Source organism: Lipotes vexillifer, unplaced genomic scaffold (assembly GCF_000442215.2).
Source record: "Lipotes vexillifer unplaced genomic scaffold, Lipotes_vexillifer_v1.1 scaffold1197, whole genome shotgun sequence".
NCBI classification, from domain to species: domain Eukaryota; kingdom Metazoa; phylum Chordata; class Mammalia; order Artiodactyla; family Lipotidae; genus Lipotes; species Lipotes vexillifer.
Window position 1 is genome coordinate 427,046 of NW_006780020.1, and position 20,933 is coordinate 447,978.

Consider the following 20,933-nt stretch of genomic DNA (forward strand, 5'->3'; position numbering starts at 1 on the left):
ACTATGCAATGGTGAAAGTTTAGAGGGTGGAGAAGGCTGTGTGGGGACAGAACTGGGGTGTTAGACCACACTCGGTGAGACACCACGTGTGGACGGTAGCCACCCTGGGAGGAGAGCTCCGGCCACCCACCTTCAGTGACTATGCACACCCTGACTGGAACCAGATATGCTGCTTACCACTGGGCCCTCCAAGGACCCCCCGCCCCCAGCCATAATGCTGTGCATAGCAACCACAGGTGTGCCAGGGCCCCAGCGGAACTGCCCACAAGATGCTGCTGGGCACATGAATGAGAAGACCCTGGGTCCGAGGGAGTGGGAGGCAGTGGCTCCATTTTCCAGGGAGGAAAACGAGGCTCAGAGGCCCAGGCAGCCTGAGACAGGCTGGCCGTTTCCTGCCCGGGCTCCACAGGCAGGCAGGGGCCACACCCTGCATTGCGTCTGTGTCACCAGATTCTCTCTTGAGGGAGCAAGCACTCTCTTCTGATTTTTTTCCTCTTCAGCCCCAAGAGAAGATTCTTTTAGAGAAAACAGAAGAGAGCTAACCCCAAGGCACAGAGGCCAAGATGGGGTTGTCCTCCAGGACTTGCCGGAGGTGGGCAGGGAAAGCCACGTTCACAAGCTTGGAGGCGTTAGCACTAAGTGCTGAAATTTCCCAGGTCCTGCTTTATGCGGGGATATCTTAGCCTCACTGGACCCTCATGATCAACTCCAGAGGCGGGTACTATCATCCCCATCCACAGTCGGAGACACCAAGGCTGAGAGGAGGCCGTGCCCAAGGTCGTATAGCCAGCAGGCGGCCCTGCCTGCACCTCTCAAGCACCGATCAGCGTGAGTGTCCACGACTCCGTCCTCCTGCACCACCTAGCCCAGCCCTAGACCGCTAAGGTGTGCCTGAGACTCAGAGGCCTTAATTAAGCCAAGACACGGTCCCACAGGTACTGACTGCACATCTGCTGTGTGCTGACAACACAGTGTCTTCTCACACGGTCTCCCCGGTCCTCTGTACCAGCCCTAATGGACACAGCGAGCCCAGGGCCAGCCACGTGCTGCCACCCCGTCTAAGGAAAGCTGCCGCCCGCAGGCCAGCGGAGGGAAGAAGCTTTAGCTGTGTCCTGTGCCTGTCACCTCCCCACCGTGGCCGCCTGACCCAAACTGGAAGGCCCATGCAGCACCGGTGCCAAAACTCTGGTCCAAGCAGAGACCAGGGACGGGCTGAGCCCTTCGGCATCTTTCCTGGGAATGACTAGAAACACACCCCTCGTTTCTGGGGCAAGGGGCAGCCTGAGGACACAGAGAAGCATGCTGAGGGCGGACCAGGTACGGGATTCTGGACCCCAGGATTCCATTCAGGGGGAAGCAGGATCTGTGTTCATCAACACAAGAAAATAGTCAGAACCAAACCTAAGTGGATTGTCCTGGAACATATGCTATTAAGCCAATTTAACAACTTGGTCCGTTTTCTCTCTGGTCTGATTTAAACCATTTCCATTTGTTTTCTCATATATTCTAATAGGAGCTACCTCTTTAGAGCATCAGACTCCCCGCAGCAGAGCCAAGGGCCTCTGTTTCCATGCATCTCTTGAACAGAGGCTCCATCTGGACCGTTTCCCAGGCTGTCTGTACGGCAGGTCACGGGACTACCTGGTGCCAACCAGGCAAGTCCCTGCTCCCCAAACGGGCAAGGAAGCGGACTCTGACACAACGGGGCTGACTTGACAAGGAGCCGCCGCCTTCCCATCAAAGCACCCCACCCCGGCAACCCCCAAGTCCCCCGTTCCAGCTCCATGTCTACATTTCTCTGTAGGTCTCAAGCCTTGGCCTTTCATTTTTGTGTGTGTGTGTGTGTTACGCGGGCCTCTCACTGTTGTGGCCTCTCCCATTGCAGAGCACAGGCTCCGGACGTGCAGGCTCAGCAGCCATGGCTCACGGGCCTAGCAACTCCGCGGCATGTGGGATCTTCCCGGACTGGGGCACGAACCCGTGTCCCCTGCATCGGCAGGTGGACTCCCAACCACTGCGCCACCAGGGAAGCCCTGCCTTTCATTTTAATATAAACTGGTTGGCAATCAGTTGGGAAGAGAAAGTAAAGATGTACTGGACTGAACAGTTACTCCCTACCAAGTTCACGTCCATCCTGGAACCTCAGAGCTGATGTTATTTGGGCAGAGGGTCAGTGCAGTGCAGTAACTGACAGCTAAAGTGGGCTGGGGCTGGGCCCTTAATCCCGTATGACTGGTGTCCTTCTAAGGAGAGACACAGATACACAGGGAAGACAGCCACGTGACAACAGGGCCGAGGCTGGAGTGACCTATCTAAAACCTGAGGAACAGCAAGGATTGCCGGGAGCCACCAGAAGTTGGACAAGGCAGGAAAGGGGCCTCCCCTAGAGCCTTCGGAGGGAGCACAGCCCTGCCGACACCCGAGTTTGGACTCAGAGAACAATTTTCTGTGGTTTTAAAGTCTGTGGTCCTTGGTTACCTCAGCAACAGGAGGCTAATACACATGAGAAAGAGACAAGAGACTGAGGGGAAGCACCTTGGGAGAATAAAGAAAGCTGTGTCCTTCACAGGCCTCTCCTCAGCTTCCGGGCCCACTTACCCCTATTCAGCGCCACCTGGGCGTCCCTGACAGCCTGGCCCTCCTGCTGTCGGTAGTATATCTGCACTGACACTGCCTCCCGCCACGCGATCAGGACCTAAGGGGCAGAAGAAGAATAGAGGGGTGATCACGGCATGTCCCGACTCCCCGGGGTCACCTCAACTCTGCAAGCAGCTCCTCGTGGAATGAGGCCAGGCGTAGGGCACTCACACACGTTCCAGAAAGCGCCCGCCGTCCACGCAGATGGCAGGCAACCATGCCTAGCACCCTCGCTGGAAGCCCTGTATCTCAGGCAACGGGACCAGAGGAGCTAAACTTCATACCATGTCACGAAGAAGTCAAGTCCTCATGTGGGCTTTCATTCTACTATTTGTTAAATGGAAGCCTTATGTTTCACGTACTTTCACATATGAGGTACATACGAAATCACAGTAGCAGAACACAGGGGATGCGTGCTCCCCAAACAGTCATGAACTCCATCCCCCAACAAAGGCCTCCTCCCTTCTGAGCCCTGCAGCCAAGCAGAGTCCTGACCGTCCTTCCAGGGGGAGGGGACACACATGCTGGCCTCAGAGCATTCCTGAGAGCAGACTGTGCCCTGACCATGTGTAATTAACACTCATCTGTGGAGGCTCCAAAGCTGTCAGCACCAGTCCCGGCCTGCCAGTGCGGGGCTCCCAGTGAAGTGCTTTCTTCTAAAACATCCCAGAGTCCAGGGACCACCTCTGTCATGTCATTTGAGTCTCCTGTCTAGTGACACGTCTTCTTCTCATAGCCATGTCCCTCCCCCAGCAAGTGGGCCCAGGCCACACCAAGTGGCATTTTGGGGGCCACTTCCCAGCGACAATGACCAATGACCTCACATTCCTGGATGCTCTATGGAAAGCCCGCACAGCCACGAATCCCGTGAGGCCGACGAGCAGGATGGGGGAAAGGGGGCACCCAAGCATCCTATGCCGACACAAAGGGACAGAGGTGTGGTGACTTACACGATTTGTCCCAGCGGAAAATTCCACGTGTGTGGGAAATACTGGTTCTGGTAAGAGCTGGTTCATACTCACTACATGCCATGTTTTTGTTTTAACGGATATTGGTCCATACTTCAGTACAATAAACAAGTGAAGAAACCCACCTGCGGGCACAGCTGTGTGTGCTGGAGAAGGGAGCCATCTTGTTTTCTAGGCTCCTCATTCAGCTCAAACCTCCACAGCTACCCCCCACGCTCCCCTCTCACAGGAACACGCCCCCCCCACCCCCACCCCCCGGCGACCAGCTGGCTTGCCAGGGCTCACCTTGGAGCACAGGGTCCTTCTGTAATGAGCTGCTGCTCGAGAGGCTTTCTTTGCTTCGTCCGCTTGGGCCACGGCATTCTCTCTCCAGCGACGTAATGCACTCCTGCGGGTACACGGGGGGGACAGGGTGATATGGATGTGAACAGTGCGAGGCTCTTCAGCCCGGTCCTGAATTGAGGTCTCCCCGTGCCCAAGTGTATCTGTCGCACTGACAGCCACGTTTACGTTGACTGCACACCCTGCACACGGCTGAGCTGCTCTGTGCAGGTGCCATGGGAGCACCACAGGCACTGCAGCCTCATGCATTCACGCACCACGGGGAAACACTAAGCCGTTTCCAGGTGACGATGACACAGGTGATGCATCCATGATAAGAGAGGTGGAGACGGGGAAAATGGAGGAAGGACAAGGGCAGCCTGGAACAGCATGTGCTGAACAAACACAGAGGCAGGCAAAGAAAGAGCGGAAATGAGGGAGGGAGTAGGTTAGAGGTTGGCTCAGCAGGAGCTGCGGGACAGGCTTCGGAGGCAGTGGAGCCGAGGGGTATAAGTGAGTCCACGGATGTGAGAGACACAGATGGTCCCAGAGGCTGGGAGAAAGGCCTGGAGAGCCGGGGGTGGGGGGACTGACTGGGAGCTGAGAGGAGGTGAAAAGGCGAATCCTGCAGGTCTGAACTGGGCAGGGAGAGGCGCTCAGACGAGCGAGACACGCAGGAGATGGCGCAGCTGCTTCCCAGAGGCCCCGCTCTGCACAGTGTGGGTGCAAGACATGAGGGGCCCAGGAAACGGTGCTTGCTGTGGAAAAGCCAAAGCCACGCTCTGAGCAGCACGAGGCAGCCAGGCCCCATCGCCTGGCCCTCGTCAGGGCCCCCAACCCACCCGGGTCTGCAGTCTGTTCCCTGTTCCTCAGGCTGGGCTGAGGCTGTGGAGACTCACCGCAGCAGCCGCCTCTCGTGCCAGCTCTCCCTGGCTGCCACCTCCTGAAGGACGCTCCGCACCCGGCTCTGGTAAACCTGCAGATGACCAGGAAGACTGGAGGCTACCCCAGGCCCACACCAATCCCCACTCTCAGGCAGCCGCAGAGGTACAGGGGCTGTGATGCCCAGAGCGCTCACCACAGAGGGCGGGGAGCGGGCAGGAGCCCACCCAACAACAGGGAGAGGACTTGCTAAGCTCTCATCTGGTGAGTCCAACCACTTGACCCCTGACAAGGAGCACCCCCTGGTGGTAAGGCTGGTACCCCGGGCAAGGATGGGAGAACTTAGCTCTGCAGTGTAAGACCCACTGGCCAGGGCACTTGCCCTGAGTCTTGTGGAATTACTACTCTGTTTTGGGAGAGGCAGGAAGAACAAGGAAGGGAAACAAAGCCTCCAGAATCCCCCTCCCTACCAGGCAAGGAGATTTGGAGGAAAGCAGCATCTCCTACCCCCCAGGTCTGCAGCGCCCTGTACAGCAAGGTGCGCTGGCAATGCAGGTCGGCTCGCATCAGCTTCTGCTGCTCGGCACTGTGCAGGGCCAGGTGCTGCGGACACAGGAGACAGCTGGCTTCTGTGGGCCCAGGGCCAAGGAGGGCTCGGATGTGCCTCCGTTTCACACTTTGTTTGGGGGAGCTTGGGTAAGGTGCTTATTAACCTCCGAGCCCCAGCATCTGCCTCTATACACGTGCTCCTTTTAGGGGTTTGTGAGGCTCACAGGGAGCAAGTGCCTGGCTGAGGGTAAACGCTAACCAATTTCAGCTTTAACATTTTTCATCCTGAAGAGAATGCCTGTGACCAATTGGACCAGGAACTTTAAATTCAGAGCGTTACGGAAGAACAGCCTGGCAGCTAACAGAACATGGAACTGTGAGCCAATCATCTCATGAAACCAGGTTAGCACTGCACCTGCACCCTGGCCTCCTCCCCACACTCAGAGGCAGGTGGTTTCCGAGGGACCGTGGAGGAGACCGTATGTTCGCCTTGAGCCTGACACATGGCTCCACCTGCCCACAACCTCACGCGGGCCACGCCTGTGCCAAAGCCTCACCTCCCTCCACCTGCTCCAGGCCCAACACAGGAGCTGTGCCGCGTGGAACCGTGCAGCCCGTGCCCTGCCCGTCCTCCTGTGGGGAGACAGTCAGTGCTCAACCCAGGTCCTCCAAGGGCCCTCTCGAGGAGCACCCCTTCGCAGCCCCTGGCCCCTGCTCAGTGGCTCTTCAACATGGACGGGAACCAAGACCCTTTCAGAAGAGCTGCCAAAGGATTTAGGTTCTCCACCCAGAAAAGCACACATAAAATCAAATTTTTGTGGACAACTTCACAGGGCTCTGTATTCGTGTGGTAATAGGTAACTGAAGAGGAGGTTAAATGTGGCCAGACTTTGAGAGGTGAGAGACCCTCAGAGCATGAAGTAGATCTAGAGAGGAACCAAGGCAGGATGACGCCTGCAGGGAACACAGGGGCACCTGCCCTGGCCCCTAACCACATGGCGAGGTAAAAACTGGCACGACCTGCCCCTGGGCACGGTTGCTTCGAATGGGCCCCAATCAGCGAGCAGGATGTAGCTGATAGACAGGACCTAAGATCCACAGGCACATCTGACCAGCCGAGTTCCTGAGCCCAGAGATCCATGTGGTGCCCCAGGAGCCTCTCCCTACAGCCCTGGTTTTGCTTAGACTGTTTCAAGTTGAATTTCCAGAACTTAAGACCAGAGTCTACACTAACACGACCCCTCAGACTGATGCTCAGTGCTGCTACTACAGTCAAAGCTGCCCTGAGCTGGGAAGGGCTTCAAAGGCAGAAACGGCCACTCACTCTGTTCTGAGCCCTCGGGCACTCTCTCTCCAGACACAGAAAGCCTTCCTGAGCCACCTGAGGCGGTGGTGGGCACAGGCCACTGCTTGTCGCTGCCACTCCAGGCGATGTGCTACTGCTTGCTGGCACCACGTGGACCAGGACCTCCGCAGAAACTGCCGCTCTGCGTGGAGTATGGCCTGCGGCAGGGAGAGATCAGAATGGGTCAAGTAGGAGGCGATACAGAAGCCAGGGAGTCTGCAGGCCACAAACGATGACCAAGGCAGAAGAACTGGATGTGCAGGAGCTGCTCTGGCCCAGAAGCCATCTGTAAACTCCACTGACAAAGGAAACAGATGCCCAGACCCTGCTGCCCCTTCCTCATGAGTCCTGGTCACAGGCAGGTCACCCTTCAGGGCGGGTCTGGGTCTGGATAGCGTCCTAGGAGGGGAGGCAGTGAGTGCAAAGGCTGGCTTGAAGCAGGTCCTCCCGGTCCCAGTACCTCCTAGGGGAGAACCACTTACCATTCTCTCTGCCAAGCGGTGTTCTCGATGCTGAGATATCTTCTGACACCAAAGTGCAAACAACTGCTTCTCTAACATCACCCTAAAAGAACCCAAATGAATAAGAGTAAACAACTCCAAAAGAATGAGAAGTTCCAAATAATTGGATTTTTTCTTTTATATGCTTCCATTAAGAGCGAAATAAGCCTAGGTGGGGAGGAAGGAAAGCAGACAATAGAAAAAACCCCCACAAATGACCCAACACATTCCACATTATTTCTGGCCTCACCCAGACTGTACGAAAAAGACTCAGACTTTGAGACCCTATTTCTTCATCCACCCCACGTTGAATTACCAATGGTGCTCAGTGCTCACAGTGAGTCTTTGCAGTCCATGCTGAGCAGCCAGGCTGCTGCTACACAAATTCTTGGGGGAAGTAGTTAAAAAAACAGATGCCAGGGCTTCCCTGGTGGCGCAGTGGTTGAGAGTCCGCCTGCCGATGCAGGGGACACGGGTTCGTGCCCCGGTTCGGGAAGATCCCACATGCCGCAGAGCGGCTGGGCCCGTAAGCCATGCCCGCTGAGCCTGCGTGTCCGGAGCCTGTGCTCCGCAACGGGAGAGGCCACAACGGTGAGAGGCCCGCGTACCGCAAAACAAACAAACAAAAAAAAACAGATGCCAGACCCCCAAAGCTGAGCTGGGCCCCAGGAAATGGAATTTTAAACAAGTATTCCAGGTGAGGTGAAGAGAGAGACAGGTTTGTCACCTTTGCCTACTTGAACACCATAATGACATCAAAACCTGCAAAAGCAGCACTGGGATGACTGGTCAACAGCCTGCAGGGGATGTGTCTCGGCAAAGCCATGAGGACTGACACTGGGGGACAGAAGAAGACGGCTCCCCTGGCATTTAACCCATCAGACACACCACTCAAAACACTTCCAACCACGACACAGCAACTGGTCCTAGGCCTGCCCTCCAGCCATGTGTATTACAAAATGGGACAAGATATATGAAGCACCTGCTTCCAGGCACTGGGCAACAGGCAATGCAGACGTGATCCTTAAGAGATGAGAAACAAGCAAGGTTAGCCCCTTGGCTACCGAGGCCTTCTCCTGGGGGCAGTTTCTGGGCACTGGGGGTAGGGGAGGGAGTCCGAGGAGAGTACGACAGTCTCACTGGGCTGAAGCAGAGACTGGAGTTCGAGACCAGAGAGAAGGAACTGGGTGGACATGTGTGGCCTTCCGAGGCCTGGGCGGTAGCGACCCTACCCCACCCCAGGCATGCTCATGGACACCTTGTGCCCTCCACAGAAGAGGCTGCACAAGCAGACTCCACGAGCCCTAGCAGAGCAGCTGCTGCAGAGCTAAGAGAAGAATGGAGATACCAGAGGTTGGACAGGGCTGGGAGAGGGAGTTCTGGCCTAGTCAGAGTGAAGAGACCTCGCTGGGAAGCTCAGACTCAGAAAAGGCTAGGCCCTAGGAATAAAAGTCATGCCCTAACCCTGAATACAAAATCAAAAAAGACCCACACAAAGAAAGAATAAAACCACACTGGACAGGATCAACAGGAACCACCAGAATAAACATGAACCACCACCTGCCAGAACAAAATGCAACACATTGAAAAGAAGCTGAAAATAATGACCCAAATGTTGGAATTGGCAAACACTTAAAAAGAGCTATTATATGTAAGTTTTGTATTTTAATGAAAAGATGAACAAAATTAGTTACCAGACAGGGACTCTCATAAGAGAAACAAACTACAAAAAAAGAACTAAATGGTTTGGTGGTTCCTCAACAAGTTAAACAGAATTATCGTATTGATCCAGTAATTCCACTCCTAGGTATATAGCCTCAAACAGGTGCTCACAGCAGCATTATTCACAATAGACAAAAGGTGGAAACAACCTATCTATCAACCTAACCTATCTAGCAGCACATGGATGGAAAAACAAATTGTGGTATGTCCATACAGTGGAATATTATTAAGCCATAAAAAGGAATGAAATTCTTACATGTGCTACAATACGGATAAACCTTGAAAACGTCATGCTAAGTGGACTAAGTCAGGCACAAAATGACAAATATTTTATGGTTCCACTTACATGAGGTATATAGAATAGGCATTGTGGAGACAGAAAGTAGGTTAGAGGTTACCTGGGCTGGGAGTAGATGAGAGTGAAAAGTTACTGTTTAATGGGTACAGAGTTTCTGTTTAGGATGATGAAAAAGTTCTAAAAGTGCATAGTGGTGATGACTGTAAAATACTGTGAATGTACTTAATGCCACTGAATTGTGTACTTGAAAATGGTTAAAATGGTAAGTTTAAAAAAAATTATCTTAATGATTCAGAGTTTATTTCAGTGGAATATTAGAACTGAAAACAGATGCATATGTATATATATACATGTTTTAATTTAAAAGTAAATGGAAAATAAAGCCAAACAAATTGAAGAGGAAAGATTTGAGGAGACTAATAAACTAAGCATCTTGAAAACGTAACTGCTCTCTGAACTAAGAAAGATTATATCCTTTTGGCAAGTCTTTCCTTTCAGTATAATAATAGCTACTAAGACATATAACTTATTTATTTTAGGTCCAAGAGACATTCACGGATTAAGACTGAAAGATAAATTCTTTCCCATTCCTCTCTTCTCCACATTTTCCTTCCATTTTCTCAGCTTTTATTTTATTGTCTACTGTGATGCTATGTGGATAACTCATTTTTTAAAAAAATTATTTATTTATTTATTTATTTTTGGCTGCATTGGGTCTCTGTTGTGCACACAGGCTTTCTCTAGTTGCGGCGAATGGGGGCTACTCTTTGTTGCGGTGCACGGGCTTCTCATTGCAGTGGCTTCTCTTGTTGTGGAGCTCTAGGTGCAGGGGCTTCAGTAGTTGTGGCTCGCGGGCTCTAGAGCGCAGGCTCAGTAGTTCTGGTGCATGGGCTTAGTTGCTCCGCGGCATGTGGGATCTTCCCAGACCAGGGCTCAAACCTGTGTCCCCTGCATTGGCAGGCAGATTCTTAACCAGTGCGCCACCAAGGAAGTCCCCCACAACTCATTATTGACTGAAATACTTCCAACTATCAAACGATACAGTAGACAGAAACACCAATTGACAAGACAATTAATTACCTTTACAGAAATCTTGCCACTTTATACTGAAATATTTAAAATCATGTTCTTCACACCAAAATGAAACTAATTTTATATTTTTAAAAAATTAATAATTACAATTCCTCTTTGGTTGTTTCTTTTGTGATTGTAATAAATACATAAAATACTGAGCAAACTTCATCTTTTAAAATATAAAAAGGTAAGTTTTATATTACATGTTTTACCACAATTTTAAAAATAAAAGGAAGCAAATGAAAATCCTAGAACTGATAAGTACCATATCTGAAGTAGAAAAGTCACTGGATGGGCTACAAATTAGAAACTGCATAAGAAAGACCACTGAACTCGAAGACAGATCAAGAGAAAACTATCCAATCCAAACACCAGAGAGAAAAAGGGAAGAAAAATATTGAACAGAGCCTTGGTGACCTGTGGGACAATATTAAGTGGTCTAACAGTATAATTTGAGTCTCAGAAGGAGAGAAGAGCAGATATAGGGTAGATAAATTACTTGAAGAAATAAAAAACTTCCCATATTTTGTTGGAGTGGGGGTGGGGTGACACCTCTGATCCAAGCAGCTCAGTGAACCCCAAGCAGGACAAACATAAGAAAACTACACCTAAGTACATCACACCCTAAATGCTGAAAACCAAAGATTGGTAAGAACATCTTAAAAGGAAAGGAAGAGAGACAGATTACATTCAGGGATACAATACAAATGACACGTGACTTTTCATCAGAAATAATGGAGGTGAGAAGACAACAGAACACTGTCTTAAAAACACTTGGACTGATTCACTTGTTATAAAGCAGAAACTAACACACCATTGTAAAGCAATTATACTCCAATAAAGATGTTAAAAAAAAAAACAACACTTGGAAGTGAGGGGATGGAGAAATCAACTAATTGTTCCGCAGACAGGGAAAAGTCCTTTAAATATGAGACAGTGAAATGAGCATAAAACAAAAGCTGAGATGGTTCATCTCCAGCTAACCTGTACTCTATAAAAATGCCAAAGGAGGGCTTCCCTGGTGGCGCAGTGGTTCAGAGTCCGCCTGCCGATGCAGGGGACACAGGTTCATGCCCCGGTCCGGGAAGATCCCACGTGCTGCGGAGCGGCTGGGCCCGTGAGTCATGGCCGCTTAGCCTGTGCGTCCAGAGCCTGTGCTCCGCAACAGGAGAGGCCACAACAGTGAGAGGCCCGCGTACCGCAAAAAAAAAAAAAAAAAAGCCAAAGGATCTTCTTCAGGATGAAAGGAAATGATACAGATAAAACCCACAAATCTACAGAAAGAAACAAAGTATACCAGATATGGAAAACATGTGGGTAAATATAAAAGACTATATTTTTTCTTCTCCTAATTTTAAAAAAATAGTTCTGATTGTTTAAAGCAAAAATAATAACATTGTATTGGGTAAAAAGTATTGTAGACACAAAATATACGACAACAAATACCATCAAGATAAAGAGGAAAGGAATTTTACTATTTTTATGTTCTTACATTTAACATAAAGTAGTACAGTAGTATTCTAAATAGGGCTTCCCTGGTGGCACAGTGGTTAAGAATCCGCCTGCCAATGCAGGGGACACGTGTTCGAGCCCTGGTCCAGGAAGATCCCACATGCTGCAGAGCAACTAAGCCCGTGCGCCACAACTACTGAGCCTGTGCTCTAGAGCCTGCAAGCCACAACTACGGAGCCCACGTGCCACAACTACTGAAGCCCACACACCTAGAGAAGCCACCCCAATGAGAAGCCTGCGTACTGCAACGAAGAGTAGCCCCCGCTCGCCGCAACTAGAAAAAGCCCACGTGCAGTGAAGACCCAACACAGCCAAAAAAAAAAAGTATTCTAAATAGAGCTGTAATAAGTTTATGATGCATACTGAAAAGATAGACCCCGAAAAGCCAAAGCAATCCTGAGAAAAAAAGAACAAAGCTAGAGGTATCATACTCCCTGACTGCAAATTATACTACAAAGCTATATTAATCAAAACAATATGGCACTAGCAGGAAAAAAAAAAAAAAGACATACAGATTAATGGAACAGAATTGAGAGCCCAGAAATAAATCCACACATATATGGACAACTGATTTATGATAAAGAAGCAAAGAACATACAATACAGAAAGAATAGTCTCTTCAAGAAATAGTGTTGAGGGCTTCCCTGGTGGCGCAGTGGTTGAGAGTCCGCCTGCCGATGCAGGGGACGTGGGTTCGTGCCCCGGTCCGGGAAGATCCCACATGCTGCAGAGTGGCTGGGCCCGTGAACCATAGCCGCTGAGCCTGTGCATCCGGAGCCTGTGCTCCGCAATGGGAGAGGCCACAACAGTGAGAGGCCCGCGTACCGCAAAAAAAAAAAAATTGTGTTGAGAAAACTGGACAACCACATGTAAAAGAATAAAACTAGACCACTATTTTACAGCACACACAAAAATTAACTCAAAATGTATTAAACACTTGAATGTATGACCTGAAACCATAAAAATCCTAGAAGAAAACACAGGCAGTACAACCTCTGACACTGGTCTTAGCAATATCTTTCTGGATACACCTCATTCAGGCAAAAGAAACAAAAGCAAAAATAAACAAATGGACTACGTCAAACTACAAATCTAGGTAGAAAGAACAAAATAAAGAGCTTACATCAATTAAAGAAAAATAAACAAGAAAATTAGCAAAAGTTGGCTTTTTAAAAAAACAAATTCTTAGCAAGACTGATCAAGAAAAAAAGAGAAAACACACAAATTATCAAAATCAGGAATGAAAGTGGTGGTATCATTCCAGATTCTACAGACATTAAAGGGCACTTTAAAACAAACAAACAAACAAACCAAAAAAAAACAAAAAAAACAAAACAAACTCTAGGCCCAGATAATTTCACTAGGAAATTCCATCAAAAATTTAAAGAAATAATACCAACCTTAAAAAGCCTTTCAGAAAATAAAGGCAAAACATTACAAGGGAAATATAGACCAATATCCCTTGTGAAAGTATATGTAAAAAATTTTAACAAAACATTAACAGACCAAAATCAATATGTAAAACGGATAATACATCACGACCAAGTTGGCTTTGTCTCAGGAATACAAGGTTGATTTAACATTTGAAAACCAGGAAAACTATATGATCATCTCAGTAAATGTGGAAAGAGCATTTGGCAAAATTTATCCACCATTCATAATAAAAAGTCAGAAAACTAAGAATAGAAGGGAACATTCTCAGTCTAATAAAGGGTATCTATAAAAAGCTAACACCTCAACAGTGAAATACTAACTGCTTTTGTTTTCCCCCTAAGATTGGGAAAAAGACAAGTATGTACCCTCTTATCACTTCTATTCAATACCTTATCGGAGATCTTAGCCAGTGCAATAAGAGGAAAAAAAAAAGCATACAGACTGAGAAGTAGAATTAAGTTGCCTTTGTTTACACATGACGTGATTATTTATGCAGAAACCCTATGCAATTTTAAAAGAAGGAAGGAAGGATGAACTAAAACTGGTAAGTGAATTTAGAAATTTAGAATGGTCATGGAACTCAAGGTATCGACTGTACTTCTATATATTAGGACAAACAATTAGAAAATGAATTTTAAAAGTAATTCCATTTACAACAGCATCAAAAAATAAGATATTTAGGAATAAATTTAACAAAATATATACATAACTTCAATGCAAAGTTACAAAACACTGCTGAGAAAAATTAAAGAAAACCTATATAAATGGAGGATGTACCAAGTTCTTTTTATGGGAAGCCTCAATATGGTTAAGATATCGAATCTCCCCTAAATTGATCTATACAGATTCAGTGTTATTCCAAACAAAATCCCAGGAAGAATAAACTGATTTCAAAACCTGCTATAAAGATACAGTAATCAAGATAGTATCTTAATGGCATAAGAATAAACACATTAAACACATAGATAAATGAAACAGAAAAGAAAGTCCAGAAATAGATACAAACATATATGGCCAATTGATTTTCAACAAAGGTGCCAAGGCAATTCAACGGGGGAATGCAAATCTTCTCAAGAAATGGTGCTGGACTGCATGCTGCAACTAAGAGTCCGCAAGCCGCAACTAAGAAGTCCTCATGCCGCAACTAAGAAGTCCGCATGCCGCAACTAAGAAGTCCACATGCCGCAACTAAGAAGTATGCATGCCACAACAAAGATCCTGTGTGCCACAACTAAGACCTGGCGCAACATGCATGCATGCATGCATGAATGAATGAATAAATAAATATTAAAAAAAAAAGAAATGGTGCTGGAAAAAACTGAAGAACAGAAAAGAAAAAATCCTTGACTCCTACCTCATACCATATACAGAAAAAAATTCAAGATGATCACAGACCTAAATGTAAATGCTAAAACTATAAAGCTTCTGGAGAAAATGTAGGAAGATATCTTTTGAGATCTTGGAGTAGGCAAATTATTTTAGAGAGAACCCCCAAATCACTAATTATAAAAGAAAAAAACTGAGGAAATGGACTGTATTAAAAAATTTTTTAAACCACGACAATATAATTTTTCTACTTTTAATTTTTATTATTATTTTTTTTAATTTCTTTTTTTTGGCCGCACTGTGCAGCATGTGGGATCTTAGTTCCCTGACCAGGGATTGAACCCGGGCCCCCTGCATTGGAAGCACAGAGTCTTAACCACTGGACCACCAGGAAAGTTCCCCTGGAATGTATCGAAATTAAACACTTCCACTCATCAAAAAATATATATATATATTAATTCATTTCAGTACATATATAACTGCCTACTTTGCTCTCAATTAAAAAAAATACTGTTAAAAAATGGAAAAGCAAGCCACACACTGGAAGAAAATATTTTTAATACCTAGTCCAATAAAAGAAATAATATGAACCAGAATATATTTTTTAAAAACTTCTACAAATCAATAAGAATTTTAAAAAGACATATAACCCAATTTTTTGAAAAGCGAGGAAAAAGACTTGAACAGACACTTCACAAAAGATATAAAATGGTCAATAAGCACATGATAAAGGCTGAAAGAGTCAAAACCTGTCTGGTATTCAAAGAATGAAAATCAGCTCAGATTGAAAAGAAAGAACAGCTCTACCATTCATCAGTCACACAGAAAGCCAACTGCAAAGAAACACTGTTTCTCCCAACGTCATGCAAGATGCCACAAGGACCCCCTCTTTGGGTGGTTATTGCTTCCTCACCAGTGATGCCCCCGACAAGCTTTGCTATGTCCATTCACTCCTGAGGATACTCATGACAGCTCTCCCTAGTGAGTCCCTCCTCAACTTGCCTCAGAAACAACAATCAATCCAAAACAGATCCCTGTTTCTCTTAGAGTCTCCTCAGTTCCTTCAGTGGGAGCCCAAATGTTACAAATTCCCTTCCCTCAGGTACAGCAGCATTCCAGAGTTCCTCTGGAATTCCCTCCTTCCTGGCAATCAAACTGACTTGGTCAAATTACAGAGGCTTCCATTCCTGGCTCATTAGGCTTTAAAGAAATGCTGGGCAATCATTAGTCGTCAGGAAAATGAGACAGCACTCCACACCCACCGTAATGGCTAAGTTAAAAGACTGTCAAAAACAAAGTTGGTGAGGATGTGGAGCAACCAGAATTCTCAGATTTGCTGGTGGGAGCATAAAATGATGCAACCACCTGTAAGATTAAGCATAAACCCACCCCTGATCCAGAAGTCTACTTCTTGGTATCTACCCAAGAGAAATGAAAACATATTCCACTAAAACAAATGTTCACAGCAGCCTTACGCATAATGGCCTCAAACTGGAAACAGCTCCTCTGTTAAAATGGATCAAAATACTGTCTTAGATTCATACAATAGAATACTACTCGGCAAATAAAAAACAGCTACAGATACATGCTACAACCTGGCACAATCTCAAAAACATTACGCTGAACTTTAAAAGACTTGCAGACACAATAGAGTACGTACTGCATGATCCCCACTGTACAAAGTTCAAAACATGCAAAATTAACCTAGAATGCCAGAAATCAGAACATTGGTTATTTATGCAGGATAGGAACTGGCTGGAAAAGGGCTTGAAGGAACTTTCTGGGGTGATGGAAATGTTCCGTATCTTGACTGGGGTGTTGGTCATCCAGAGATGTAATCTGTAAAAACTCATCAATCTCTTTACTTAACATCTGTACCTTTCACTGTATGTAAATTTTAGCTCAATTAAAAAAAAAAAAAAAAAGACAAACCAGTCTTGTCTCATTCTCAGTATAATATTTCACTGGCAGGTTAATAAACTACCATTTTTATTCATAATTCATGAGATTCCACCATAAATTCCATCCGTATTCCTAAAATATTTTTTTAACTACCCTAAGAATTATGGAAAGATAAAACATACACATTTATTTAAAACTTTGATTTGCTAAACTCCAAACCAAACCTATGGATATTAACTTACCCTAAGAGTCACAAATCAATTCTAGGGGTCAGGGGACAGTTAATATTTTATGCTGGGCACTCTGCTTGTATTTTACATGGATTATCCCACTTAGTTTTCATGACAACCCTGTGAGATAAGGACTATTATCAAATCATCTCCATTTTAAACTTGAGGAAACTGGGGCTCAGAGAGACTGAGTGACTTGTCCAGGGTCACAGAGCTGGCAAGCATGGAGCAAGGATCGGAATTTGGGCAGGCCTGGCGGCTTCTAGGTCAGGTTCTCAATCACTCTGCCTTCTTGTGAACCAGGACGGCGGGAACCTGAAAAACTAACTTTTCTAAAAAGATCTCACTAAACCCGAAAAAGATAACACCTAGATCCTCTTCGCCATCCTTCAAGCCTCTGTGCTACTTCCTGCCTCTGATTCACCTTCCACCCTTTTGTCTCAAGTGATGGTTCTAAACTCACCCATGCCTGCCCCCCAGCAAAAGCCCTTTTAGGAGCTCCTCTTGGCTGCTTTGAAGGTACCCTCAATTTCTGGTCCCCACAACATGCCAAAATACAAAAAAGCAATAGAACCAAACATGACTCATTTGTAAAGAAAACAAAGGGGTGTGTATGTGTGTGTTTTCGTAGTGAAGCCATTTTTTGAACGAATCTTATACTAGACCTCAACACAGGAACTAAGGAAAGGTGCAGTTGCTCTCTGCAGGGGAGGGGGCAGAGGTAAGTGCTAGCCCACGTCAGCCACTTTTCCTTGTGGCCACCCCCTAGAAACATCTTGAACTTCGTGTAAGGAGCCCGGGGTTCTGGCTGATCCTCTCAAACCAGCATTCAGAGTCCTCCAAAGCCAAGTTCACTGCAACTTCTCCCAATGCATGTCCCTCCCCCTTGTTTCACTGTCCTAAGTTGATGCACACTGTCCTCAGGGCAAACTCCCAAACTGTCAACATACTAGTTCCATGCACCTGCTCAAACACCTGTCCATCATCTACCTGTAGAAGCAGGCAGCCCCTCAGTCTGGCCCTCCTCATCCCGCCAGCCATCCTCACCCCCAGCTCACAGAGAGCCTCCCCAGGGCACTTCCCTCAGCACCAGCTCTGAGCTCTGGAAGAACTTGTGCTGACACCACTGAGGACACATGGGTCTACTCTCTTGGATTGTTCTTCAATTGTCCCTTGTATATCAGTCTCTCCTCCTCACCAAGATTTAAAGGTCCTACCCAGTCATCAAAAAGATATTCCTCTTGATCCAGTAGCAAGTACTTGGACTTTGGAATCAGGGAGACTGAATGTAAACCCTAGCTCTGCCACTTAATGGTTGTTACACGGGTGAGTCATTTATCACTTTGAACCTGTTCTCTCAGGACTGTTGTGAGAAGGAAATTATTAGTGAAGATGACGATATCACAGGCAAATGAGCTTCTATATTTTCCTTTTTCCCATCACACCGCACCCACCACAGTGGCCAACAGTTAGTCATTAATAATCTCTTCATGACATTCCACCAATAGGTAGCACAGACCTGGCTCTGGGCAAGTTTGCCCCTGTGAGAGCTAAAAGGATGGAGCTCTGCTCCTTGCCTGTTCTAATTTTGTTGACAACGATAATTTCAAGACTTCAAAAAGCCAGGTCTAGCAGAACAGGAACCAAGCGTTTCAGGGAAATCACGCTCAAGAAAGCCTGCCAAGGCGATGTGAGGTCCAACCACACTCTGATCCAGAAAGCTAACGGGCAGCTTTAATGCGGCTCACTGCGGCTTGTAACGCGGGAACGGGCATAAAACCAGGGCTGTTCTGAAAGCACTTGCTACACAGATAGACACAAGTTTTCGCAGGGGAAACACTGTCTTTTTCTGCTAGATGAGCTCAAAGAGCCCACATTATTGAAAATCAAGGAAGAACCAGGGTGTAGGGGACTGGCAGGCTAAGAAACAAAGCAAATGGCTATGTGGGTGGCAGAACTGGACCTGAGACGCCTGGCCCAGGGCAGACAGGAGCCACATGGTGTACCTGTGAAAGCGTGCTGCTCTGGCGTAGAGGACTCTCTCCTGCTGGTGCCACTGCCAGAGCCTTCTCCATGCCTGGAAGGCCCCAGGGAGGGCTCTCCGCTGAAAGTGACTGTCTGCTCTGGCCTGCAACAGCTAAAGTAAAACAATGAATGACCTTTATTTGTACTTTACATTAAAAAGAAAAAGACCTTTCAGGGTCACACTCTAGAGGAAGGGTTGCTTCCTACACAAACATTTTTTAAAATGAACATCATTATTTCTAATATTTGCCAACATGACAGGTGAAAAATGAAATATGATAGGTGAAAATGCTTCCCTTTAATTAAAAGTGAGTTAAGCATCTCTTTATACATTTGTCTATGTATGTGTGTGTATAGATATATATTTATCTAAACTTTTTTCCTATGGCCTAAGTGTTCATCCTCATTGCCCATTTTACTGATTGTCAGCATTTTAACTCTGATATATATGGGCTTTTTCAACCTTAAATTTATTAGTCCTTTGTCTCGTGTGTTATCAATTTTGTTCCTACCCTGTAAAATATCTTTTGATTTTGTTTATAATGTTTATTTGTAGTACAGATTCTTTAAATTTGTATGTAATTATAAATTTCACTGATACATTAGTAAGAAGACAGACAACTGACATAAGACTATATATGCCTCCATGATCCAAAATTTGGGAGGAAAAGCATATACACGTGTGGCGGCTTTTAAAACAGGACTGCAAATTCTTTCATCCTCCTTCCCTTGAATCTGGGTGGACAGTAACTACTTTGACCAGTAGAGTATAGCGAAAGTGACACTAAGTGACTTCCTAGGCTAGGTCTTAAAGGGCCACACAGCTTTTGTCTTGTTCACTGGAACACTCACTTTTGTTGCCCTGAGCTGCGACACAGGAAGTCTGGCTACCCAGGGGCCACCATGCTGTAAGGAAGCCCAAGCCTCTTGGAGAAGTCATATGCAGGCACTCTGGTTAATAGTCCCAGTAGAGCGCCATCTTCAAGTCATTCCAGCCCAAGAACCAGACTTGTAAGTGAAGAAACTTCTAGAAAACTCTAACCCCCTGCCGCTAGATCTTCCCAGTGGAGGTCCCAGTAATCACAGAGCAGAGACCAGCCATCCTTGCTATGTCCTGTCTCAATTTTTGACCCACAAAATCCTTAAGCATAATAAAATGGTAGTTGTTGTAAGCCCCTGAGTTTGGGGTGAGTTTTTACAGAGCAACAGAAAACTAAACAGCATGCCTATGTGTGTGTTTGTGAATACATGGGTACACACATTCCTACCCACAGAGGAAAAAAAATACCAGGTTTACTCATCAAATGTCATCTTAAGAGGCAGGATTATGGGTGTTTTAATTTTTTCTTATGTCTTCTTATACTTCCCAAATTTTCTGTGATGTCTACATATTGTTTATGGGCATTTTCAAATGTAAACAAGAGTAGAAGCAATAGTATAATGAATCCCCTCAAACTTATTGCCCAGCTTCAACAATTAGCAAACATTCTTGCCATTCTTTATATATTACTTTTTAAATAGAAAGAAACCCACAATCAATAATATTTTTATCTTTTCCTAAAATAGAAGGAACTGATGAGCTCCTTGGATATCTACACCAAGAGATAACATTCAGATTGTTAGCTAAAGATTTTTTAAAAAACAACAGCTGAAAAAAACCAAAACAACAGCTGAGCAGGGCTCTTACTATTTTTCAGACCTTCTACTGTGCAGGCCGTGCTGGAGCCCTATAAGAGATAAGGACTCTGACCCTCGACCTTCTACCAGTGCTGGGCCCCAGGGTCAAGGAGATCCCTTTTTTCAGGGAGAAACTAAATGAGACCCTTTGCTTCTTCTCCACCTTGAATAAACATAACCTTTCAACTCTGGGGTTCATGTTCTTTTTCTAAAAGGGCTCTTCACATTCTGCTGTGCTTGCATTCAATGAGCTTAAGAGACGCAGTGGCAATGCCCTTTCCGAAACAGCCACATAATCCAAAGGGACGTGAAAGAATGTACCAATTCTAAACATTTTCTAGGTGTGGAAGGCAAAGGTGACACAAAAACAAGCCATGCCCTGGGTTAGCCCCATCCAAACACCAAGAACTGAGGTGATCCTTGGGGAAAACTCTGAAGCAATCACCGGCAGCTCATCTGTTTGTTCACTCGTGTGTTCATTCACTCATCCAAATACCAGTCAGCAGCTACCCTTTGTCAACAGTTCAGGAG

The 20,933-nt window shown here is 46.4% G+C and overlaps 1 protein-coding gene across 5 annotated transcripts in view; it reads right to left on the reverse strand.

Moving 5' to 3' along the window:
- SFI1 (SFI1 centrin binding protein) overlaps positions 1-20,933 on the reverse strand; it is a 71,834-nt gene that overhangs the window by 5,252 nt on the left and 45,649 nt on the right. For 4 of the 5 annotated variants that reach the window (XM_007453168.1, XM_007453167.1, XM_007453166.1 and 1 more), the window contains 8 exons: positions 18,707-18,837; positions 7,185-7,266; positions 6,682-6,860; positions 5,915-5,990; positions 5,316-5,411; positions 4,826-4,902; positions 3,891-3,993; positions 2,599-2,695 (listed from right to left, as the gene is read on the reverse strand). In XM_007453168.1, the coding sequence (XP_007453230.1) occupies positions 2,599-2,695; positions 3,891-3,993; positions 4,826-4,902; positions 5,316-5,411; positions 5,915-5,990; positions 6,682-6,860; positions 7,185-7,266; positions 18,707-18,837 (841 nt within the window). The remainder of the gene's footprint in view (positions 1-2,598; positions 2,696-3,890; positions 3,994-4,825; positions 4,903-5,315; positions 5,412-5,914; positions 5,991-6,681; positions 6,861-7,184; positions 7,267-18,706; positions 18,838-20,933) is intronic. The other variant, XM_007453169.1, reaches the window with a different exon arrangement.